Genomic DNA, 25,954 nt, shown 5'->3' on the forward strand with positions numbered 1-25,954 from the left:
AAACTATGCACAATACATTTTCCTCTGAGGTTTTTTCCCTTTCTTCTTTTTCTAGTAAATATTTGGTTCATCTCACCTTCCATGGCTCAGTGAAATTCCCTTTTCTACCTCAGCATCTCCATGGGCACTGACTGCCCGTGACTAACAAGGGTGATCAGAACCACACATGCAAAACCTTGGAAAAGGCTGGCGGGTACCAGGAGTCTGCTCCCCACACTCAGGAACAAACACTCTATCTCTAGTCTCCCTGAATGGAGCTTAACTAGTGACTGGCTTCAGGAGAGGAATGGCTGAGCCAGGTCTCCCAGAACGAGCTTGTTCACCCCCATCACAACTATCACTGCCAAAACCCAACAAAATCCTCCTAAACATCCCCATCCCCAGTCCCCTTGTTGATACTCATGCTGCCTACAGGCAAGAAATGAGTGAACGGAGATAGCTCACCTAAAATGACTAGGGAATTCCTTCTGCTGGTATCTAAATGTGCCCCACAGTTGAAACAGAAGGCCAAATGCACTACAACAGACAGACAAGAGAGGCCTGCAACAGCAAATTCAGCTAAGCCTACCTTCCAAGGACAAGGAATGGGAGGGTTCCTCCAGCAACCTTGAATCCTCTGACTTGTCACAATATTCCTACTTCTAGTCACAATATTTTCATCACAAGTGAAAGCACTTAGCACGATACTGTAATAAGGGGAAGGTGGGATGTGGGCGAGCTGGTTGCTATGAGCACCTTATTTTATAACTTCTTACCTTGGGAAAGCTCAGTAGATTTAAAAATAATCACATGAGCACTAAAGGCCTAAGAGTTTGTATTGCCAAGAAAGTGGAAGAGTGTGTGTGTGGGTACCTCCTTAATTTCACTGAAATATGTATGCGCACACAACTAATGGTGGACTTACATACTAGACGTAATCCTGAATGCTACAGAGCCAAAATAAAACAAAACACCCCATGAGCTCACTCTCAGGAGGAACCCCCACTGACACAGTTTTTGTTGTATGTTTTCCCATGCAGCCCCAACCTTGGGTGGATATTCATTGCCCAAGGTTTAAAAACCACAGGCAAGGAGGCATGATGTCCTCTTAAGACTCTGTGGAGTGGAAGGCTGTAGAGACATTCCTTTCCTGATTCAGAACAGTCTAGACACAGTGCTCCCTGAGAACTCGTATGAGAACTCTTGCAGCCTGTGATGTGCTTCAAGCAGAAAGTTTACATGGGGTTTCAAAACTCAATGTAGACAAGAACGTAAACCAGTAAGCTGACATATTGGATGTGAATTGGTAAGTTGGATGAAGTATGCTGTTAATACTCATTCCAACTGTTTCTTCTTGGCCTATTCTAAAATGGCTAGCCAGGACTATTAAGCTACAGATGTGGTTCAAACCATATGCCTCTTGGACTGGCTGTTCTATGCCCTTCCAACCCCGTGATCTTAGAAGGCCCTATCCTCTAGAAGTCCCTGAGTGGTTGAAATCTCAATTCTCCACTAGTAGACACTCTTCTAGTGGGCATGTTGGTATATGCCTGTAATTCCAGCACTTAGGAAGTAGAGAACAAGAGTATTTAAGGCTAGCTTGGGATACATGAGACCCTGTCTCAAAGAAGGAGAGGTGGGGATCCAAATAAAGACACTGCCCTTCAGGCCCTATCCATTGGGCCTCACCCTTTACCATGGGAGTGAAACATTTGTCTATCACTGCTGGAGGAGGCCTTGCTACTGAACATCAACATAGGTACAGGCATCAGCTATGAGAGGCTTCAAGATGCTTCCAGCACTATCCAAAAGCTCCCTCCTACATTCAGAGGGTTTCTGAGGCTATTCTTTCAAAGAGGCACTCTAGACTTCCTACATCCTCCTTCAGGATCTAGCCTCATAAGTAGTCTTCACCCCTCAACAAGGAAACTTCTCTATGCCACAGAGACCACTACAGAAAACCTCAACCAATCAAAATGCAGAGCTATAGAGCCCAGTCCCAGTAGACACAGCTACAAAGCACCTAAGGCTCAGGGAACATGGTGGAAGAAGGGGCAGAAAAAGCGTAAAAGCCAGAAGAGTATGCTGCGAGGTTTTGTCTACTAGTAATGTCAGAAGCTATTAGAATATCTAAAGTAGATAGCTACACCACATGCCTGCCCAAATGTGAGCTGAACAAGGACTACATCAGTAGCCTTGCCAAGCCAGATGTGGGGAGAAGCCCGCAAGACGTCAACCCTACACAAAGAATGTATAGACAATTGAGGAAAGCTGGGAGTAGACAATGTGGCCTTTCCTGGGGAAAAAGGACACCAGTTGGTTGTCTAGCACTAAATGGTCATCATCCCTGAAAACATACACACACAAGTAATATTATGCAGACTGAGTAGGTTACATTTAGAAATGTATATGCATCTACAAATACATATATGCATGAAATTACAACTAACGAAAAAGGCCATGAAGGAGAGTGGGGAGGAGTGTATGGGAGAGTTTGGAGGAAAGGAAAAAATGTTGTAAATATACATATATTTTATAAAATCGCAAAGATTTAAAAAGAAAAAAGAAAAAGAAAACATTTAAAATACAATAAAAACCAAAATAAAATCATCTTGAAGACATTTTTCTGTCAAGTTTTTTTAAAAAGTAGCATTCTAATGAATCCTTATTAAACTTCCTCTAGGGTAACTATGAATTTTTGTTAAATCTTTCAATTAAAAGTAAACAGTTGTAACAATTCAAACAACCCAAAGTAATGTAAAGTAAAATTGAGCCTTCTCTGCCTACCCCCTTCTCCATCACAGAAACTTCCATGGCCTTTTCCACATACATATTCTCCTTTACATTGCTTTTAGAGAGTAAGAACTTCACAAAATATTTTTCATTGAATCTTTGAGGTCTATTTAAAAGGGGGGGAAAAGGCAGTATCTCCACCGTCTCTGAATCAGAGGCAGTAAAACTGACAGAAAACCTGGGTCCCTGGATGAGGCACCTCCATACGGCTTGCCCACAGGAGCCCCGCAACCCACTCACAGCACCCCACTGGCGCCTCTAGCAAATGTTTGAGGATTCTCCTAATCCTTGGTATTGCGAAATCTTAAGGTATTAGAATAAACTTGCCAAAGACTCCATATCTAATCTGTTAACCACAGTCTTTAAAAAGAGCAAGGGTTAGGGAATTCCAGAGGAGGTCAGCTCCCTGCACTGCTGCCCTGGCAGCTTTGGTAAGTATGCTCTGGAATGAGGCAGACAGACGGCAAAGAGCAGCTACGAGAGGGAAACAACCAGATCCTGTCTTTGGGGGACACAGCAACACTCACCGTGGGCCAGGCCCTTCAGGAATGCAGAGCTATACAGACCCAGGACAGGCCTGTCCTGCATGGAGGGGCCTGAGGTACAGGGCTTCACTTTCACACAGGAGACAGTATAGAACCCCTACAGCTGCAGACTAAAAGATTAGGCTGGCAACACTGACAGCTAACTCCATAAAAAATAAAAATAAAAAATAAATGGATAAAGCCACCAAGGGGGTTAAACAAATATATGTGGGCCAGGGGCTAGCCTATAGTCACCTCTGGCCTTGGATATATATGTATATGTATATATATACACATATACATACATACATACACACACACACACACACACACACGCAGTATCTATGGTTTCCAGTGGCCTAAGCTAAAATGTCAACTTCCGACTCAACTCCTCTGACAACTTTATGTCCTTGGACAACTGACTTAATTACCTCCCATCTTTGTTTCCTTGTCTGTAAAGTCAGTAATAACTGTTCCTCCCTCACAGCCTGGCTGCAAAAATTAACTTACAATGTGCCTGGAATGAGGCATGGGGGAAAAGCATTGAAAACTAACCCCCAGGGCCAACTTTGGATGCCCAACCATTCAGACCCCTCCTTGGACAGTGAAACACCTGCCCCTTCCAAGCTCAATAGTGAAGAAGTCAGGCAAGGGTGAGGCTCTGAGGACAGCCTCTCTGAGGTCAAGGCTGACATAGAGACTCAAAAAGGGCAGACTGTTCTTACTCATGCTGCTAAGCCGCAAGGCTTGAGGGAAGATTATGTCTCCACTGCCAAGAAGCCTGAAGAGCGTCAGTCGGTGTGCCTAACACCTCAGACTTCAAAACTATGATGTGGTTTGCTACAGAAAATACTTTATCACCTAGAAAATTAAACTTGTAAAGAGGCACTTAGGAGTCTCTTCTCTGTCAACTGTGGGGTCCTTTAGGAAAATTTGTTCTGTGCCTACATAACCACCAGCTCAGCATTAGGAGGAAGATGTTAACATAAGGGGACTCCAGGGACTCAGCAGCCCACTGTTCCAGCAGCAGCTAGCCCGTGTCCAGCTACAGAACAAGCCTGTCCTTGCCCATGCTCCACTTTCTCAACCAGCAGGGAGGAGATCAGCCCACTCCAGGACTTGCCCTGTGAGTACCTGTGGACAGCTAGACATTAAAGGGAGCTGAGTATTACTGTAGGTTCCCAAAATCTCTGCCCGGGATAAGCAGACCCAGCTTACTTCCAAACACAATGGATGTACTCACCGTCCCTTACTACTGCTGAATACTAAGCTTGAAGGGGTAAAAAGAAAGGAAGACCACCGCTTCACCACATAGCAGGCACAGGGAGGTCATCCAACAGACCAACACGCTGGGGTCTAGAGAGGCAGCCTGGCAGCAATGCAAGCAAAAACTACACGGCAGACGCCTGCAGAAAGGGGAACAGCCCAGAAAGGCACAAGTCTGCAGGATCCAGGACTCTGGATTCCCAGAGGAGTAGAAGGAGATAAGCCTGGAACAGGTGCAAGATATCATGGGCCCCAGAGATCTGGATTTTATCCCACAGACAAAACGCAGTGACTAAAAGGGAGCATTGTGTGGGATGCCAAAAGGAACAAGGCTGAGGGCAGGCAACTCAGGTAAGAGCCCAAGTTAGAGAGCTCACTCAAGTCCAAGAGTATTCAGGAGCCTAAGTGTGAGAAGCCCAAGTGATAATTCAGGGACCCGTCACAGTGGGGCCCGACGGGGACATGGCTAGAGACTAAAGAGGATCCGATGGCAAGGACATTCATTTTCTTAGGGACTGTCCAAACCCATCCTGAAGGCCTTCCCCTCAAACGCAAAGACCAGACCTGAACCCTCACAGGGCATGGCATGGACGGTGCAGGTCTGCGGCACGGCAGCATCCTCACAGGAAGGAAGCAGAGGCCAAGCCCAGTCTACCCCAACCACCCCAGGCAAAGTGGGCTGTGCTACAGAGCAGTCAAGCCCTGACCGGTTCTACACTAACCACCAAAGGCAAACTCCATCCTGCTTATCTCAGGAGGCCAGTTATCCTCAGGGCCTAGCCAAGCTGGGAGGTAACACTTTTTCTAATAACAAGGAGAACATACCAACACCACTGCAGCCTCTCCTCAACTATACACCTATACATTGTGGCCAGGAGTCTATGGGGAAGGCCAAGGCCCTCAGAGAAATAATATACAATTTGACTGCTCGCACCACCGCTTAGTGCTCTTCCAGCCACAGCCAAGACAGGCCGCGGGCAGCATGTTAAGTGGAGACTCCACTCCCAGACCAAGCAGCTCAGCCCTGGTCATCCCTTCCCAGAGCACACAGGCCAAAGATGAACAGCTACACTTGACCCCTAGATGGCCACAAACACTCACATCTGGAGTTTCCAGTGCCCTGGCTCCAAGCACAGAAGCTGTGGAGAGCAGCTTATTAAGGGCTTCCCTTTGGCTGGAGGAGAATAATCTACTACTAAGCTGGAAAGACATGTGCATTAAATGGCTTTCTACAGACGGAATGATTAATTTCCTCTTTGCATGTCAGAGTCTTTCTCTTCAGACTTCCACACCAACAGTTTTATATCTGGAGAACAAATCCAGCATCACAATAGTTTTAAAGACAACCATGGGAAGGCCTTGCGCAAGCCCCCGCTTGGGTTTGCGGGCAGAAAGGCTGAAGACCATAGAGTTTCAGCGGCAGGCACGATTCCTTGGTGCCTACAGAGGAAGACCACAACTTTATCGGGAATGCAAGCACAGAGGCCTGGACAGTACCTGAAGTCTCAGCACTGCCACATCCAACAGTCACCACATGGAGATGTCCAGAAGAATGCCATCTAGATGCTTCTCACTTAACTTGCTTCCCTGGGGGATCGCTTTACATTCTTTTTGGAGAGAGAGGAAGAGAAGAACAGAGGAATAGAGAAGAGGGGAGAGGGGAAGAAAATGAGGGCCTGGATTTTGAAGAACTCACATAGAAAGTGAATGGCTCCGCCGGGCAGTAGTGATTCATACCTTTAATCCCAGCACTTGGGAGGCTAAGGCAGGCGATCTCAGTGAGTTTGAGATCAGCCTGGTCTACAAAGTGAGTTCCAGGACAGCCAGGACTGTTACACAGAGAAACCCTGTCTCAAAAAACAAAACAAAACAAAACAAAAACAAAAACAAAAACAAAAAGAAAGAAAGAAAATGAATGGCTCAAATGCCTCAAGGGTTTTGTTTGGAGACTCAAACCCTGACAAAGAAATAAAGGTCACCAAGGCTTGTTCTGAGTGCACACCTGGTGTGTCTCCAGCCTGTAAACAGGGTGAGGGGTTAACTGTATAGATGGGAAGGGGCTCCAGGAGTGTTACCATGGAGACCCTGTACTGCCATCTGCTGGCCACATGACTTCCTCCAAGTCTGAGCAGTGGCCATGTAAACAGGTAAAGCTGGGCAGTGAGGGGTGTAAACGCAGGGAAAGCACCAGCAAGCACCTCTACAAACCCTGGCTACACAGGATGATTGCCATACTGTGTAACAGCACCAGGACACGGCAGGACAAGGACAAGGCAGGACGGGCACTTGAAGCACGTGTGAACAGGTAGATTGGTAGAAGAAAGGAAGGGCACAATCATGGCCCATTAGTTTCAAGAAAGCTCCGACCCGCTCTGTGGACACCCGAATAGGTCAGATAGCCCTTCTTCACCTTTTCTGTCTCATGCCCATTAAGCTACACTTTTCTTACATTATGTTCCTGCCTGATCTGCAGGTGGGGAGGAGACCCCGCAGGGCTGCGCGTACAAAGAGCTCAGACACCGCCACCAGCACCCACAGGACACTGCTAGCTTCAGGGTACAGAAGCACCTTTGACATTCATCTTACCTCAGCTTACGAGCACTTACCAGGCAACAGGTACCAGGGGCTGGGTGGGCACTGGCATCTTGTGGGAGGCCTGAGAACTGGCTGCCGCCTCCCTCCACCCTAACTCTCCCGAAGGACTAACAGGCCTCCCTTTCCATCATCCAGAGACGCTCCAGGAACACACAGACAGGAGTTCCATAGTGGAGTTTTGTTTCTTTTCCAGTTTTTAAAAATATATACAAAAAAGAAAAACTAGAAAAAAGTAAGAGGGTGAATGAAAGATACAAAAAATTACCCACAATCCTATCTCCCAGTGGTGTCCTTTCTCGTGTAAGTCATGAGAGACTCATAAAAGCCTATTTCTGTTTTCTACATTATGGAGGCTAGTGAGATTCTCCTAGTCACAACATCATGATCACCTAGCCCCAGAACAATACCAACCTGCCAGCTGGGGAAGGAGATGAGGGAGAGGGGAGAAGGGAGGGGTCCTTCAAAAAGCCAATCCATGGATTATGGCAAAAGTGCCAGAGCCCCTGGGTGCACCCCTGTCCCACTGAGCAAAGAGGCCATGTGCTCTGTGGTAGACTCCTCACTTGGACCCTGGTCTCAGCCCCTCCTACCAGCAACAGGAAACAGACTCACTCCGGTTAACAACTGCCCATTCTGGAACTCACACTATCTACAGAGTCAGAGAACATATAGTGTATTTCCCACATCCCAGACCCACATGGGATCCAGGCAAACTCACTTCCAGTGCAGAGCTCCTGACAGCACACCACCACGAGGCCATTCCAAGTAATCAGTGCGGCCCTCAGCTCAGGGTGGGAGGCAGGCAGGCATAATTAAGAAGGCACAGACTAAATCCAAGGATAAAAACAGATTTTAAAAACCACTACCACTACCACCATACACATGTTTACCATGCAAACTAAAGTATGCTGGACACAGGTGCTGGACTACCCACTGAGCCAGCGGTGGTATCCAAACAGTGGCACTTTAGTTCATAGAGTTTTTACTTCTCTAGGATTCTACCACTTCCCAGTCCCTAAACATTCAGAAAAGAATCCCTGCTTTTTATTTCATAGACCAGTGTTGTCTCCTCTTTCCATGCAAAGGCTTCTAACACCCTTTTGTAACACAAACCTTTCTCAGTCCGACAGAAGAACCACACAGAGGTTAATATGACACAACCAAGCAGGCCTCTGTAAACCACTAACCATTTTTGGAGAGCAAGAGAGCACTCTTCCTAAATGAAAACCGTACCCACCTTCTGACTTGCAATTACAGACCTAGGAATTTACTTTAAGAGACACTCACAGCAATATATGTACATCACTGCAGCATCAATTTCAGCATCCAAAAAAGTCTGCACACTATTTAAGTGTCATTTAAATAAATCACGATACATTCACGTTACAGAATGTTATACAGCTGAATGCAGCAACTTTGCAAGCCTGATGTGGAAAGATATCACCAATACACTGTTAAGCAAACAGCAATTTCTAACTGGTTATATACCATAGCTTGCATGTGACAGCAGTGTCTCCAGGGTCCCCAGAAGTGAACAGTGACAGGGACAGAATGGGACAACTTTAAATTTTCACCCTATCCATACTTCTCTATTTAAATTGCTTGCTAGAAACATGTTTTTTTATGTAATGATACATTTTCAAAAGCAATCAGGATCGGGTGTTCATTGTCAAACACTGCCACAGACAAGTGGTTAATACCTATGGCATGGCCCTGATCAGTCCCTTAAAGTCACATCAAAGAACAAATTCTGAAAGAGCTCCAGCTGGTCTGCAGAAATGTGCCCAGGCTTGCCTCCACGCCTGGCTTGTCACCTCTACGGTACCTGTACCAACCACGGACAGAGTGAGACTGGCCATGCAACCCCAGCCCAGTGAGAATGCACTGTGATGTCATTCTCAGTGCCTCTCTATATGAGGAACAATAGATGGACTGCTAGAACCAAGTAGGGGAGTAACTGCACATGATGCCAATACTTGGCTGCAAAGCCATGTCTTCTTCATGTGGATACCTACCTGCAAGGTGACCCGGGAGGCCACCTCCCCATAAATGGCTGCTACTTACAGCAGGGGTGTCCAACAAAACTTTCTGATGGTGACATTTTATCTCTAAGCTGTTCTAAAAGGCAGTCACTGGCGACATGTGACTACTTACAGATCATTAAAGACAGAAAATATGATCAAAGAACTGAGTCTTATCTTGGGCTAATTTAAATGACTAGGGTGACCAGTAGCTCTTAGTGGACAGCACACCTCTCAACCCTCAAGATCTGCAGTCAGCTGTTGGAATCTCATGGTACAAGGGTCCTCCTCATCCTCCTCATCCCCTGCCCAAGTCTAGGTCTCCTGCATTTGTGGGAAGACGTCCCTTCCAGCCTGTTCTAGACCACTGATGGGACCCACCCCTCAAGCATTTCCTGGATCCTCATAGCATCATCTCAGGCCACTTCATCTGCCCAGCCCTACCCTGTCAGATACCTAGCACCCACCTGCAGTTCTGCCATAATTCTTTTGTATTGGGCACATGTAGTCCCCAGAATGAAGGCAGTTCTGGACAGACAAACACTTAGTTGTGGCTAGGTTGCAAGGTGGCTAAAAGTAGGCCAACAGGGGCCAACCACAGACCAAAGAGGTCTAGCTGTGTGAAAACATTCAGGTCTGCTTCTCATTCATGCCTGCTCACCTGACAACACTGTACCAGCTGCAATGTTCAATATCAAATCAGGCGAATTCTAGTACACTTCATGTACCAGACTAAAGACGATTCCATGACCCTCTGGTAAGTATCCATACCGTTAGATTTCATGCCCCAACTTGCAGTTACTACAGTTTATGCTTCAGTTCAGTGATGAAAATCATGTGCAAAGTTCAAGAAATTGCCAGACAAGGTGAGTCTGAGTTCCCACTGCAGTTACTTTCTGAAGCAAGATGGCCAGTGATCCCAAGCATTTCACTGATACCTGGCTTTGTACTGTTCCTTTGTTGTTTGTACTGGCATTTCACACATGAGACCCAAAATCAGAATCCTCCCCTGTTGGAAGTGAGAGCCCTACTTTACCCACCCCCCCGTTTCCCTGGAGTTTTCTCTGTCCAGCAGCTGTGACAGTGTTGCCAGGTGAGCAGACAAGAAAGAGAAGCAAGTCTGAATGTATTCATAAAGATTATATACATCCATTCACATGTTGTACTTGCAAACACCAGCACAATGAGGAAAATGGCTTGCGTCTGACTGAGCCCACCCTGGGCCTCTGCCTCATGCTGACCCCCACCCACAGAGGCAGTGCGACACTGCAGGTTCTATGTAGCTATTTGTCTTACTCTCCCCATCACTGCTTAGCCATGGCTCGGGTTGGGTCACCCTTCCATGCTACCATCAATCAGGAGAATCTTGGCCACAGGAATAAGAAATATCTTTAGAGCCCGTGAACCAGAAAGAATGGGAAATATATTTTGCTGGAGAATAAGCAGACTGTGACAGAATCCATTAGGCAAAGCCAAATGGGTGGTCTAGCCAAGGGCAGCCAGGCCCCAAGGAACCAGAGAGTATATATAAATGCAAACAGCAAGCTGTCCTCAACCCACAACCATCAGGGGCCATACCGACTGGGTCATTCTTAGATAATCCTAGCACAGAGCAGAGCTGTATACAGTACAACTATAAAAACAGTAACTCACGAACACGTTCTTGCCTGTTTGGGTCTGACAATGCCACACAAGGTCTGGCCACTGCAGTAAAAGACACAATGAGAAGACATGATTCTTTTATCTCCATCACCTTTCACAAAACCAGTCATGGAGTGGAATGGACAACCTCCACATAAGGCACGCTCACCCTGTCCACATCACTGCAAGCATGAGGTACTCAAAGTCCCCTACATCCTGAGTGTAACAGGAAGCTGAGGGGAGTCTTGACATCGCAGAGATGAGGTAGGGGCTCACTTACCTAAGGGTACTAAGTGGGAACAGAGTTATGAACAGCAAAAACAAGAACTCTCACAGACCTTCACAAGCCCCCAAGGACATAAGAGTTTTCTGAGCTCACCAGGGAGCCTCACCAATACACTCTCCTCATTATTTAGGAAAAAGAGGTGGCTAACTCCGGGCATGACGGTTCATACCTACATCCCAGGATTTGGGAGGCTGAGACAAGAAGGCCATCATTTTGAGGTCAGCCTGTGCTATAGTGAGAGATCCTGGGGCAGAGGGCTAAACACATAGACCTGTCACTTGGGCAATACCTGGAATCTTAGGACCAAGTGCACAGCCAAGTGCTAGCCAGGAACACCCTTCACATGCTTATGAGTGCTTCCCATCACCTGTCCTGAACTTTTATAGCTCTTCCCCATGGCTGGAGTTCCAGCCTTTCTGAGAGACCATACTCCCTTAGTGACAGCCCTGGGCTTCTCTGAAGCACCTTGGTTCCGCGGCTCTGTGAGTCTGCTCTACTTTTCAACACAGAGTCCCTGATGGGAATCAACCCACTGCAGAGGCCTGACACGCTATCCACATCCAGAGAACTTGCCAAGCACAAGGAAAGGAATTCCACCCCCCACTTCACCCCTGCCCCATACTGCAGAATTCTTTCTGGATTGTTACAGCATTTGGTAGTTAGCATTACTGCTTTATTCTTTTGGGGATGAGGAATACAGCATTTAAAGATAATATATCAAGACCCAATTTTATGCCCCTAATTTCAAAAGGCCATCAAATAAGAAGAGTTTTAATGGGAAATTATCTACTGCAACATCTCATTAGGATTCATGTCCCATGTGGCCTTGCACCAAGGCGAATGACTGATATCGAAGGCCTTCCACACAGGTGTTTCCAACTTCAGGGGGTGCTGTCACAGCCACAAGAGCCAATGCCTTCTTCAGGATTGCTTCCAACTTTTGAAGAATAAAATATCAGCACACTGCATAAAAAAAAAAAGTCAAAGAACAACTGGACTCTCGCTGGGGGACAGCCAGCACTCTTGCCTCCATAGGCTTCCCATCCAGATCCAACCAACCTCGGATCAAAAACATTAAAAAACAAAACAAAAAGAGAAAAAAAAATGTGTCTCTACTTAACATATGCAGTTCTTTTCTTTGTAATTATTCCTTAAACAATATAACATAACAACTATTTACACAGCATCTGCTTTGTAGTAGGCATCTTTGGTAGTCTATAGGTGATGTAAAGTATGTGAGGCAGGCTACAAACATAGCTCATTGGTATAAAACTTGTCTAACAAACATAAGTGCTCTGGGTTTGATCCCCAACCCTATAGGGGGTGGATAATAGAATTTTTCTAAAAAAGGGATATGAAGTATATGGGATTTAGGGAGTTACTTATATGAAAACATGATGCCATTTATGAGACTTCAACATCTACAGATTTTGGAATACACAAGGTGGGGGGAGCTTGGAATCAATCCCCTGAAATATGAAGAAATACTAATTTTTAAAGTTGCTTTCATTTGTATTATCTCATATTTAATGTCTTTGTCTTCTTTCGTTATCACCTTTCAAGATCTGGTAGCCTACTTTTCCTGTGTCATCTCTGTACTTCTCTTTGGTGTCCTAACATCCATCACCATTGAAGCTGGTAGCTGTGTTGTGCCTGCATAAGCAGATGCAGGGCCCCCAGGCAGTCTGGGGGCATCAGGTCCACTAAGCACCTGTGTGCCACAGTTCAGTTTCCCCAGGAGAGACCTGGGAGAACAACTGCCTCAAAAAACCCTGTTTGCTAAAGTGCTTTTCACAAGTCACACAAATTCAACCACTTTTTAAACCCTGGCTGAATCTGTATAGTTACTGTAACCCACTAAAAACACCAAGGCAAATCAGTGTTCTGTATTATCTATTTTCTCTCTATATAATATGGAATCTACATTAATGTTCCATAATGCTTTATTAAATAACTAGGGAAGAATGGTAGGATAATATGAAGAAAACTATTTCCTAAAAATACTAAATGAATAAAGCTAAAATTAGGTGGGGCATCAACACAAGGCAGACTGGTAAGACACAACAGACGCTTGAGAATATCTGCCAAGACTACCCTATCTAGACTGTTTCTCACACCACTTCATGCAGTCCCTCAGAGGGGACTCAGTACCATTCACATGACTTGCCCTGAAGAATGAGATGCAGCTTGAAGGTGCCTGCTCAAAATGTCTTATGCCTCTGCTACACCCTAAGAGGGCTTCTGCCCTAGAGAGAAACAGGCACTTCAGCTCAGGCCCCCAAATGAACTCATGCATGTGGAGTAGCCCTGAGCCTACCTAGTTATGACACAGCATGAAGCAGAGCCTCCCAGCAGACAGGACCTACATCAGCCAACCTTAGCCAACCACAGACACGGGAGCAAAGACAAAGGACTGCTGTTACAAGGCGGTAGAACTTGGGGTGCTTGTTACGCAGCCTTACTATAGCAGCAGCTGACTGACACGGAAGGCACCAGTTATGTAACTACATCCTCCAAACTCAAACATCCCTCCTGTAGAGGACTGAGGATCATAAAATTCAGGAAGCTCAGAAAGTCCCAAGACTCACAGGTCCTCCTCAAGGTTACACGACCACCACAATTACTGGGGAGATTGAGTCTTTAGTGGAGCTGCCTCCAAGTTGAGCAGGGATAGAGAGAGCTCCAGGAGCACAGCTTTCCTAAACCCTCAGGGAGGCTGTGGTGGGCATTTTGGTGGTGATACAGCTGCCTTAGACTTATCCATGCTCCTGTAGGTAAACTAGCACCCCTGCTCCTGTATAAAAGCCTAAAAGCTCAACGGTCCATGGAGCTGGACTTGTGTGGAGTTGTTTCCCTGGTCTGTCATCTGTACCCAATCTGGGGAGAACAGGAAAAGTGAATCAACAGAGCACTGAGGACACCGGCCAGTCACAGAGGAGCAGCTTTCCCTCAAGCTCACAGGACAGTCAGGGCACTCACCAGGCTCGCCTTTTCTTTTTGAACCAGACTTCTTCTTTGCAGGAGCTTCTTGCTTTGGTGCCTCCTGGCTCTGGACCATTCCTGCATTTTTATCCTGGGCAGGAGCCGACTCTGACTTTTTAGCTTGATTGGCAGCTGTGTCTACCTTTTTGCCATGATTGGGGGACTCATCTACCTTTTTGCCCTGATTGGGGGCCCCCTCTGCCTTTTTTCCTTGGTTTGAGACACCTTCTGTCTTTGTGCCCTGATTAGCAACTGCATCAGTCTTTCTACTCTGGTTGGAAGCCCCTTCCCCCTTCTTGCCTTGGTTGGGATTTCCATCCCCCTTTTTGCCCTGATTCTGGGTGCCCTCCCCTTTCTTGCTTTGACTTTGGGTCCCTTCTGCCTTTTTGCCCTGGTTTTGAGACCCTTCCCCTTTTTTCCCCTGGTTTTGGGCCCCTTCCCCCTTCTTGGTCTGATTCTGGGCCCCTTCCCCCTTTTTACCCTGGTTCTGGGCCCCCTCCATCTTCTTGCCCTGATTTGGGGTTCCTTCTGCCTTTCTGCCCTGGTTTTGTATAACCTCAACTTTTGTGCTCTGGTTGGGAGACCCTTCTCCTTTCTTACCCTGGTTCTGAGCTCCCTCTCCTTTCTTACCCTGGTTCTGAGCTCCCTCTCCTTTCTTACCCTGATTCTGGGCCTCCTCTCCTTTCTTGCCCTGGTTCTGGACCCCTTCTCCTTTCTTACCCTGGTTCTGAGCCCCCTCTCCTTTCTTGCCCTGGTTCTGGCCCCCCTCTCCTTTCTTACCCTGGTTCTGGGCCCCCTCTGCCTTTTTTCCTTGGTTAGGAGAGCCTTCTAATTTTTTGGCCTGGTTTTGAGTACCTTCTCCCTTCTTGCCTTGGTTTGGGGTTCCCTCTGTCTTCTTGCCTTGGTTCTGAGCTCCTTCCATTTTTTTGCCCTGGTTTTGAGTTGCTTCCCCCTTCTTGCCCTGGTTCTGGGATCCTTCCCCCTTCTTGGTCTGGTTCTGAGCCCCTTCCCCCTTCTTGGCTTGGTTCTGGCCTCCCTCACCTTTCTTAGATTGATTTTGGTTTGTTTCCCCCTTTTTGCCCTGATTTTGGGCCCCTTCTCCCCCTTTCTTGGCCTGGTTCTGGGCCCCTTCTCCCCCTTTCTTGGCCTGGTTCTGGACCCCGTCTATCTTCTTGGCCTGGTTCTGGGCCCCTTCTCCCTTCTTGGCCTGGTTCTGAGCCCCTTCTCCCTTCTTGGCCTGGTTCTGGGCCCCTTCTCCCTTCTTGGCCTGGTTCTGGGCCCCCTCCCCCTTCTTAGCTTGGTTCTGGGCCCCCTCTCCCTTCTTGGCCTGATTCTGGGCCCCCTCCCCCTTCTTAGCTTGGTTCTGGGCCCCCTCCCCCTTCTTAGTTTGGTTCTGGGCTCCCTCTCCCTTCTTGGCTTGGTTCTGGGCCCCATCCCCCTTCTTAGATTGGTTCTGGGCCCCATCCCCCTTCTTGGTTTGGTTCTGTGCTCCCTCCCCCTTCTTGCCCTGATTGCTGGTGGCAGGAACACTGGCCTTAGAGCCCACGGGGGGTACAGCCACCATAGGCACCTCCTTGGGTGTTGCTTCCAAGATGGCAGACTTTGAAGCAAGAACTTGGATGGAATTCACAATAGAACTGACTGCTGGCTCAACCTTTGCCACTTTTTTCTCCTTCTTCTTTTTGTCCTTAGGGGAGGAAGCCAGCTTTTCTTGAGGCATGGCTGGTACAGTGGCTACAGGGGTATGGACCATAGACGAATGGACTGAAGTTGGAGCCACAGCCATAGCAGGTACACGCACTGGTTCCTTGAGGATGATGGTCACGTTGGGATCCAGGTCATGATCGGGTATCTTCCCATTAGGTTTTTCTTCCTTTTTCTTGGTCTTTCCTTTCTTCTCCACAGTCTTCTCCTTCTTTTTTTTCTCGCCTTTCTGGTGGTGAGTTTTTGCCATCTCCTTGCGCTGGTTGGCAAGTGCTTCTTCATACGATGTCTCCTTCATGGAGAAGGTTGACACCAGGAAGATACCGATGGCAGAAACAACCATAAATCCGCCAAAGACCACAACTCCCAAGGTCTGAGTGTCGTAGATATCCATCTTGGCTGGCTTGCTTTCCACCTGCCAACACACACAAGTAAATTACTTTCTGGAGAAACTGAGGAATTACACAATTTCTACCCCTATCACAAACTTAAGGTTTCTTACATTTCTTCAGACTAAATTAAGAGCAGAAGCAAACCCATGTTCTTACCCCCTCTTCAAAAATGGATAATTTTTACCTATAGTCTGGACAGTTCTTCTAGTACCCAAAGATACAAACAGGCAGATGGCAGAGTACAGGGGACAGCTGGAGTTTGTAATGTCCAGTTGATGTGGGAATCCCCTCTGTATGCTGTTATTACCATTAATGAATAAAGAAACTGCTTTGGACCTATAGCAGGGCAGAACTTAGGTAGGCAGGGAAAACCAAACTGAATACTGGGAGAAAGAAGAGCAGAGTCAGAGAGAAGCTATGGAGCCTCTGCCAGAGTCAGATGTGCTGAAACTTTGCTGGTAGGCCACGACCTCGTAGTGACGTACAGATTAATGGAGATAGGTTAAATTAAGATGTAAGAGCTAGCCAATAAGAAGCTTGAGCTAATGGGCCAAGCAGTGATTTAAATAGTACAGCTTCTGTGTGGTTATTTTGGGACTAAGTGGCTGGGAACTAACTAGCGGAATCCTTACTACAACCAGTAGCCTTCAAAGTCCATGACCATGGCCCAAGTTCAAGGTGCCCCTTAAATCCTCCCCACTACAGGATTCAAACCACTCATGGGCACAAGTGCTGTTCAGAAGTGATACAACAGGGTGTAGTGGCAATGATGCCAAAGCTAAGCATGGCTGCATGTGCCAAATACTTAAGATGTGATTTTGACTAATCTGAGAACTTTTCATTTTTCATGTTGGGCCAAATTTTTTTTTTGTATTTTTCTTCAATGTAAAATTGTCTGGTTTTAGTTAAACAAACAAACCAACAAAAAGCTCAGTCAACCCCAACACATCTGCAGGCTTTCCCGCAAGGCCCCTGGCACACCATAATCTGCTTTGTTGCCAGTGCCCTAAGCAAAGCCCCTAGGGTCATAGATAAACACCTTGGTACTGCAATCCTGAAAAGTAATCAAGAACTTGGTTCAGGACAACACCCTTTCTGTAGCAATACCAGTCAGTCACAGAGCCTACAATTTCCATATTGGGAAACAGAAAGCAAGTCTTGGGAAGCCCATGGGATTCTAGGACTGGAATTTCACATCTGCAGACTTCACAAGAGAAGGGAGCAGTGTCACTAGGCTCTTTGTCAGACAACATACCCCGAATCAAGAGGCTGAAGCATACCATTCTTGTTGCTTACAGACCAAAGTCCAAAGGATCAGAGGCAAGTGGGCTCACCCCTTCCTGGCTGATAGCCCTGGCTCAGTTCCACTTCACTAAGTTTTTAACTCACGTCAACGCTATCATCAGTTCCCAGTCCCCTGAGCTAGAGAGGAGAAGTAGTCTACTCCCTCTGAAGAGGATCAGCAAAGAACAAACAAGCAGAACTCCAGTGTGGATGAGAAAGACTAGGAGGGAGGGAGAATAAGAGGGAAAGGTGGGGAAGGTGAGGACACTGTGTCCAGGCTCTCTAGACACCAGCTGCTTGGGCAGGGAGATTTATGTGCCTCTTCAGAGACATTAGGGCATTTTAAAGAAGGGACATCGTTTAAACACCTCAGCATCACATTTTTGGACACTCGGTCTCTTCACAGCACAAACCCTTTCTCTGCCTCATTCTGATGAGGCCCTTGAGGAAGAACTGGACTGCTCACAACGACTGTCACTTGGGGATGTGTAGGACCAAGGCCCAACACTCCATTCCTGCCATTGCTTCTGGGGGAAAAAAAAGGCTGAGGCCAACCCACACAAGCCTTCGAAGCCTGGGCAAGGCAGCATTCATATTACGAATGGATTCTGATTTCTAGCTATGGACAACTAGTGACATTTGATCCAAAGCCAAGGCCAAGTGCTCTCACAAGTGGTAGTCAAGGAAGGCTGTTAAATAAAGTCTTTCCAGGAACACACTCCTAGGTTAGGTGTAGAAATAAAAACCTCGCACCTGCCCATTCCGGCTCCATTCTGTGTTCAGGAGGGCAGGGACAAAGTGTGTGATATGGCTGATCACCCCTTCCCGGGGTAGGGATCTCCAACCGAAGCTCCTCCAGGGCCTCACAGACTCTACCAACAGAGACATGCTCAGGTACAAATTACAGTGCAATCAGATGTCTAGTCAGATGACAGAAGTTCTCCAGAGCAAGACCTACAGTAAGCCTGGTTCAGCCTGGCCACAGTTCTATAAACACCAAGTGGTCTCCAGACAACTATGCACTCAAGGGATGGCCTCTCATAGAGTTGCAGTTGGCACTGGTCACCAGCCCCTGACACAGTGAAGGGCCATCAACAAAGCAGGGCCTGTTCACAGCTGAGGACTGTGGAGTTCTGTGTAGCTTCGTGCCTTCCAACTGCTCAGCTTAGACAGAAAAGCCAAGGTTGGAAAATCAACCTTTAATCTGACTCCACATAAGCGAACAAGACACACAAAATACATTCTCTGTGGGGAGTTCAGAATCAAGGCACACAAACTTGAGTGAATATTTTTCACATACACAAAGTATGTTTATAACAGCATAAGTGTGTCTTCCCAACTTTTGCAGAACTAGCTGCTTTAAAAAGAAATTACATTGCTACCATTAATTCCTGAGGTAGAATTTTTTTAAATGAAAGCTTTCACAGGAAAATGAAAAAAGCCCAGTCGTTAGCCATACACTGAAACATTTAAAGCTAAGGCAGTATCTCTGAAAGGAGCAAAGAAATGGAAACAAGGAAACAGAAAAATCACCTCTGCTTTCAAAGTGAGTTTACCTCAAGATGAACGACAATTGTAAGCTGAAATACCCCCCCGGGGGGGGTCCACAAAGAGAATTTTGGTGGGGACAAAAACACATCTTGGAGACTTGACTCACAGACTAATAAAAGCAGAAGGGTCTCTCTCTTATGCTTGCAGGAACCTCTATGCTTGCAGCTTGCTCACTGTTCTAAGACTGCAGAGTGCATCTCTTCAAAGGTTTTCTTTCCCCTGGGCTGTGCCTACATGGGCTAAGGTCTGGGCCAGATGTGTGTCCACCTGTACTCTATACTATCTCACCACAGGAATCTCTACTCTGTCATTTCCAGAAACTTCTGTGAAATTGATATTTTTCCACACCTACTATTGCTAAAGTACTCAGTGAAAGACTAGCTAATGAAGCTAATGAGGGAAGGAAATCAAGGCCAATGACCAGTCCCAGGTTTGGCTAAACGGAATTCACTACCATCTTTAAATCCCAGGAGAATGCTGCTTCTTCTAGTCTTAGGATTTGGGGACCAAAAGGAAATGGGAGCTCTCAACTCTTCAAATATGGACCATATCTACTAACTCAACTGGCATGATAAAGCCAGTTCAGTCCAATTCAGGGCTTGAGATCTAGGTCAGTTTTAGGAAATGTCCCTCAACAAGAACCTGAAGTCTGTCTTATCACTCCCAGCTGCTCTACAGTGGACAGCCGGTGTTCAGAGACGCCGTCTTGTAGAGGATGGACAAAGATAACAAGCCTACAGACCTAGTCCTAAGCCAAGGAATACAGATTTGACAGAAAGATACCAAACAGCAAGAAAATCGAAGGCAGCAATAGCTATAAGTACATCTCCTAATATTTTAAAATAAAGATTGAGTACCCCAAATCCAAAAATCTGAAATTCACATAATTCTTAAAGCCAGGGAACAAGAGATGGTGTTACATGCGGAAAATTCTCCATCAAACCTTATGTGATGGTCTCAGTCAAAACACAGGAACAGACCAGGTGTGGGAACACATCCCTATAATCCCAGGGGCACTCAGGAGACCCATGTGGGAGAATTCTGAGTTCAGGGTAAGCCTGAGCTATAGAACATGACCAAATATCAAAAAAAAAAAATCAGATACATTAAAAATATATAAACCTGGGTGCTAGAGATGGTTCAATGGTTAAAACTGGGAGCTGGAGAGCTGACTCAGTGTCAATGCTTACTGCTCTTACAGAGGAGCAAGATTTGGTTCTCAGCACACGTGTGTACCTGGCAACTCAAAACTCTTAACTCCAGTTTTAGGGTATCGACACTCTCCATGAGCTCCTGAGTGCCCATGGTACTTGTAAACTCATACAGGGATACAAACACACACATAAAACTAATAAATTTATTTTTTAAAAGTATCTTAAAATACATAAACTTACTTGAGTACATAATGTACACAGGAAACATAAATGAAGCTAGCGTTGAGATTTGGATTCATCCCTAAAATATCCACAGATAAGATACCAAAGAGAAAAACAAAAACAAAAGCCCAAATCTGAAACACTTTTAGTCTTAGCACTTTGGAAAAGGGACAGTAAACTTGTATTATGATAGTTCAGATATACAGAGGTTTGAGAAGTATGATTATTTCCCAACCACATACACTTGACATACAGGTATGTCAAATACTAACATTGTGCACACTAACTTCAGATACTGTGTGTGTGTGTGTGTGTGTGTGTGTGTGTGTGTGTGTGTGTGTGTGTATGTGTGTATCTTAACACATGTGCGCGTGTCCAATGCTGTAACTGCTTTGTAAAGGTATTATTCTGGGTGACATCTGGCAATTTTTAACTAACCTTCATTTTGAAATTCATACAGATAAGAATAGCTCTGGCTCATTCCTTTTAACTCCTATGACATGCTAACAGCCACTCTTTACATGCTCATGTTTTAAACTCTATGCTACTCACATGGAACTGGAGCGATGTGTTTACCAGAGTCTTACAGGGCCTATTTCATGCTCCTGACTCTTGACATTTGAAGTCACTTCCTAGAAGTAACCACTGTGACAAACTCGCTGTTCAGTTCCTTTCTTCTATAGACTGGAGTACAAGAACTGCAGAGAGAGCTCAGAGGTAGCACACTCATCTGCAGGGAGCCCTAGATGCACTCACTGGCCAACTTCAGTCACGCTTTTTGCAAAGAGGTAGGTTCCTTCATTGGGTGCTTCCTTTGGTGGATGACAGACAAGAGTCACACTGGCTTTATCACCAGCACCACACCCTGTTGGGCCTCCCCCTTCTTTCTGATGGGTTCTATACTGTACTCCACTGGGGAATTACTCAAGTCCTGTATCAATTTCAGGTTTTTAGCTTATCACCATTCCCTTCAGAATTTCTACAGAGCTTTTAATTTGAATCATGCTGAAGTTTCAGATAATCACAAGAACTGGCACTGACTACAGGGCTCCCATCAACAAGCAGCTATGCAGCAGCACTACAATGACATCAGCGTTCACTTGAAGCCTTTAGAAATTCTCATGAGTCTTCTCTGTGAATGACTTCCATATCTTTGTGATGTCTCAAAACTATTGCTTTTTGTAAAATCCTAGAGAAAAAGCATATATTGTGAATTATTTTTTTCTATTCTCTCAGTTACATACAGCCAGTAAAGCCATGATGTTTATATATGTATCATTCATTTGGCTTTTATTATGCTAAACCCTTGTCCAGCTGGAGTTTACAGATTTGCTTTGATTTTCTTGGCAAAAAACTATCTATGCAGGAAAAAGAAAGCCCTGTTTTTTGCTCTCTGGGCTACATTACCTCATTTCTAAGCCGAACTGGTAGCAGAAGTCTCCTTGCCGGGTCCCTGCATCCCCACAGCTCAGGTTAAACTATCACATAGAGAATCGATGCACATTTTTGGTGAAACACTTTCCTCAGGTTATGTAGTGTATCCTATCCTCGCAGTTACTGTTAACAAAATGAGCACTAAATTTGAGCAACTGTTTTTTACATCATCTGACATTTTCTCCTTTAATGTGAAATACACTGAATTATAATACAGTAGCTCCCCTTTATCTACTAGTGCTAAATCTCAAGATTCCAAGGGAATCCTGACATAGTACTGGAGCCTATGTGTATACACTATACACATACATACCCTTATATACATACCTATGAGAAAGTTTAGTTTGTAAACCAGACATTCAGTAAAAGGCAAAACAACAACAACCAAATAAAACAATTATAATAATACCACCAGCAGCATCACTACTCTTCTGTTTAAGGGCCATAATTAAATAAAGATTAGTCATATAATTCTACAACAGTCCATCTGATAATCTAGACTAATGGGTAGGTAGTATATATGATGTGCATGCACTGAACAACAGGACAATTTATGTCCTGGGATGACATTCAATAGTGTAAGAACAACAAAAAATGTGAAAGTGATTCATTATTTCTAAAATTTTCCATTTAATATTTTTAGACCATAGTTAACTGGGTAACAGAAATGTTTGACAGAAATTCTTTTTAAATAACATCTCTAGATTTGATCTGCCCATGTATTTTTTTTTTCTTTTGGTGGCCTTTGTCTTCAAAGTGAGAGAAATCAGGTCATCCTCACTGTTCTCACCCTGGCGGCAGAACCACTAGAGTCAGCCCTTTACTCCGGTTCACTGGGACAGTTTGTGCAGGTTTAGAAGACTATAGGATGAGATCAACTGCCAAGGAGGAAGCCTTAGATCTCACCTTTGAGAGAGAAGGTAATAAGAGCACTGACTTAATTAACCACTGACGATGACTGTATATCCAACTTCTGGGTTGGTGATCCAATTAAGTCTCATTATTCCCTTCATCTTCCATTGGTTTACATTGTTTTAACAACTTCTTGACATGAATGTATATTATTTTTTAATCCTCTTCTGGTAGCAAATATTTAAGGCAATAAATTTCTTCTAAATACTCATATAGCTTCATCCTAAAGCTATAATGAACATTTCCATTAGAGCTCAATCTCCAAATCCCCATGTATTTCTTCTTTGACTTGTGGTGTGGCAATGTATTTAACTTTCCTAACATACAGAAAGGTTTGAATTATCAAGCTAAATTCTAATTTTAACTGCTGTAAACTTCCACAATTTTAACTGATCTAAAACTCAATCATTCTCTCTCTGTTGCCATTTTGTCTAATCCAACAGTTATTGAGAACTCTCAATATATGCTCACACACTTTTCAGTTGCTTCCTGGAATCTATCAATTTGTGTTTTATTTGAGACCATCTTGTTAGAATATAAAATCACAAGTAATAGCTCTTCCTGGTTAAGTACCTGCTATTTCTCTTCCCATTTGAGAATGATCCTCTTCAATATAGTGATTTTTTTCATTAAGTTCTAGTTTGTTCAATTATTTTCAAAGCTTCTCTAACTCTTGTGGGATTAGTATTAGACTGGCATTTTTCTTTTTCAACCTTCCTGTGTTCGTGTTTTAAGTGTTACTCTTAAAAACAGCATATGGCAGGATTTTATTTTAATCCCAGTGGCAATTGTTTTTAGGTTTAGTCCACCAACATGTATGGTGATTTCTGCACAATGCACTCGTCCGTGCTCTTTATGTTGTGGTACCTATTAACAACAGTGGCTTTTTGCTTACACCCTCATCCCTTTTGCAGTGTTTGACTATTCAAGCACCATTCTTTCTTGCTTTATAGCTTGGGTGTTAAACATTGTACTTCTTTTAAAATGAGTTCCCTTTAATATTTGTTTGTTGAGACAGGGTCTCACTATGTATCCCTGGCTGGCCTGAAACTCTCTAGGCAGACCAAGCTGGCTCTGCCCCCAGAGTGCTGGGATAAAAAGGAGGGACGCACTAGCATGCTCAGCTCCTTTAAAATTTTTAGCTGTGATGTTCACCCACATTTTCCTACATATTCAACTCAGTTTCACTCCTCCACCCCCTGCTCCAACAGGAGAACCTAAAAGGCCACCTCTTCTAGTGCTGCCCTGACAGACTGCTAACGCTCATTTAACTACTCAGAAGTTTGTCATTTGTTCATCATTGCTTCTTATATTTCATCCCACTAGGATCTTGCCAAAAACTCCGTCGGTCAATTCTCTGGACAAGTACAGCTTCCTACTCGGCTTTTATGGCCCTCATTCCCTGGAAGACCTTTGGTTTACCTTCAGTCTTCAAGAGTGAGTGACTGCACAGAACCCATACAAAGGCTGTCTTTCCCCACTCCAAAGATCCGATTCTACCTCCCAGCTTTTCTTTGGTGCGAAGGTTACTACTGAAAACAGGCTACCAACCTATTGCAACCTTTGACCTCTCACCATCTTCCACATGTGTGTTTGGTGTGTGCACGTGTGTGAATGTCAGGTGTGAACAAACATATTCACATGCATAGAGAGGCCCCAAGTTGACTTATGTGTCATTCTTGAGTACTCTGTTGAAGCAGGGTCTCTCAGATGAACCTAGAGCTTACTGATGGGCTAGTCTTACTAGCCAGCTTGCTCAGAGATCCTGCCTCTGCTTCCCAAATGTTGGAGTTACAGGTGGACCTTTATATGCGGGGTCTGAACACAGGAACTTGTGCTCTCCCCAGCCCTTCTTATCACATTCAAGTTCTATTTTCAGAGTTCTGAGGAGTTCACAAAATACATATGTGTATTTGATCTTATTTAGGTTTACTGTGTTTTCCAAGTTTGAGGTGTCATCATTTGACATCAATTCTAGAAAACTCATCATCACTGAATTCCTTTGACAACTGTCTCGTTTCTCGTGTTCCTTCAAGGTATCACCTCTAATTAGACCTTAATAATTCTCTTGTGCAGCCATTAGGGCAGACTTCAGACCTAAGGTCCACTCACCACTCTCTCTTAGGCTGGATCCAAACAGCTCCTTAATGAAGTCTTGGAGTTGTTCTGTCCTTCTCAAGTCTGCCCACTTCTTCCACGGCACGTCTTAACCTCTGCTAGCTTTCCTGCCTTCTGCTCCACGGTCACTTGTCACCTCCTATTGCATTTCTGTTGGGCTTTATTGGTGGCAGTTCTTTAGGGACTCCCCTAACATCACTTGATCTTTGCTTCAACCAGGCCTTGGAGGGAGTCAGCAGCCGTGGGCTGATTGTTACCTGTGGCAGGGACTTCTGATGGAAAAATTTCAGCTTTTGACCCAACAGTTTGGCTGTCCTGTCATCTCTTCTTGCTACTAACTAGGAAACTGCCTGTCCTTTTGTGGAGGGTGCAGCCCTTCAAAAGTTCAGGACACACTGGGTGTTAGTCCCCACTTCCTATCTCAAATCCCTGTTCCATCTGAACACTGAAGCCAAAGATGACATCAGCTGCCCAAACCCCACCCGACAGTATCCCAAAGTCCGCTCAGGTTGGGCCTCTGTCACTCCCCTCACTTTCCCCTGACAACCTCTTTGCTATCTTTGAAGCACAAGGCTTATCAACATTTAAGTACTATTTCCAAAGAAGCATCAGAACCTCTCATCTAAAAATTGAAGCAATGTTGTTTTTTTTAAAAACAGAGTAACTGAAGGAAATGTAGCTACTAAAACTAGAATTTTGAAATAACTTATTTCATGTATAAAAGTAACTTCCTACTTTAAAGAAACAATGCCATTCATTTTAAAGAGTTGAGACACTAAAAATAGAAATATATTCTATTATAAGCCTTGCTTAATCATCAGCCATTTCGGATTCAATTTCTATGCCTGAGGAAAAAAATAAAGAATTAACAAGCTTTTGTTCCCAAAAAAAAAAAAAAAAAAAAAAGTCTTTGAAAAAAGACCTAAATCCTCTGGGGGTTCACAAGAAGCTACCAGTTTCCACTTTATTAAAAAAGACAGGCCTATACAGCATGATAAAGGATCTTCAAAACAGACAATTGGTCCAAAAGTTTTCTTACTGTAATAGGCATTCATCCCCAGAAAGCAGAGGCCAGTTGGCACGGCATCCGACCAAA

The 25,954-nt window shown here is 45.0% G+C and overlaps 1 protein-coding gene and 1 long non-coding RNA gene across 4 annotated transcripts in view; both read right to left on the reverse strand.

Moving 5' to 3' along the window:
- Rrbp1 (ribosome binding protein 1) overlaps positions 1 to 25,954 on the reverse strand; it is a 64,526-nt gene that overhangs the window by 25,089 nt on the left and 13,483 nt on the right. For 2 of the 3 annotated variants that reach the window (XM_075962342.1, XM_075962343.1), the window contains exon 2: positions 14,085 to 16,206. In XM_075962342.1, coding sequence (XP_075818457.1) covers positions 14,085 to 16,185 — 2,101 coding nt within the window. In that variant the 5' untranslated portion in view covers positions 16,186 to 16,206. Of the gene's footprint in view, positions 1 to 11,927; positions 12,069 to 14,084; positions 16,207 to 25,954 lie in introns of those variants that run through there. The other variant, XM_075962344.1, reaches the window with a different exon arrangement.
- On the reverse strand, positions 6,084 to 7,241 carry LOC142844046 (uncharacterized). The gene is made up of 3 exons (XR_012909715.1): positions 7,169 to 7,241; positions 6,300 to 6,409; positions 6,084 to 6,169 (listed from the first exon to the last, which is right to left on the reverse strand). It is a non-coding gene; the product is annotated as an uncharacterized LOC142844046 (long non-coding RNA).

Source organism: Microtus pennsylvanicus, chromosome 2 (genome assembly GCF_037038515.1).
Source record: "Microtus pennsylvanicus isolate mMicPen1 chromosome 2, mMicPen1.hap1, whole genome shotgun sequence".
Taxonomy (NCBI): domain Eukaryota; kingdom Metazoa; phylum Chordata; class Mammalia; order Rodentia; family Cricetidae; genus Microtus; species Microtus pennsylvanicus.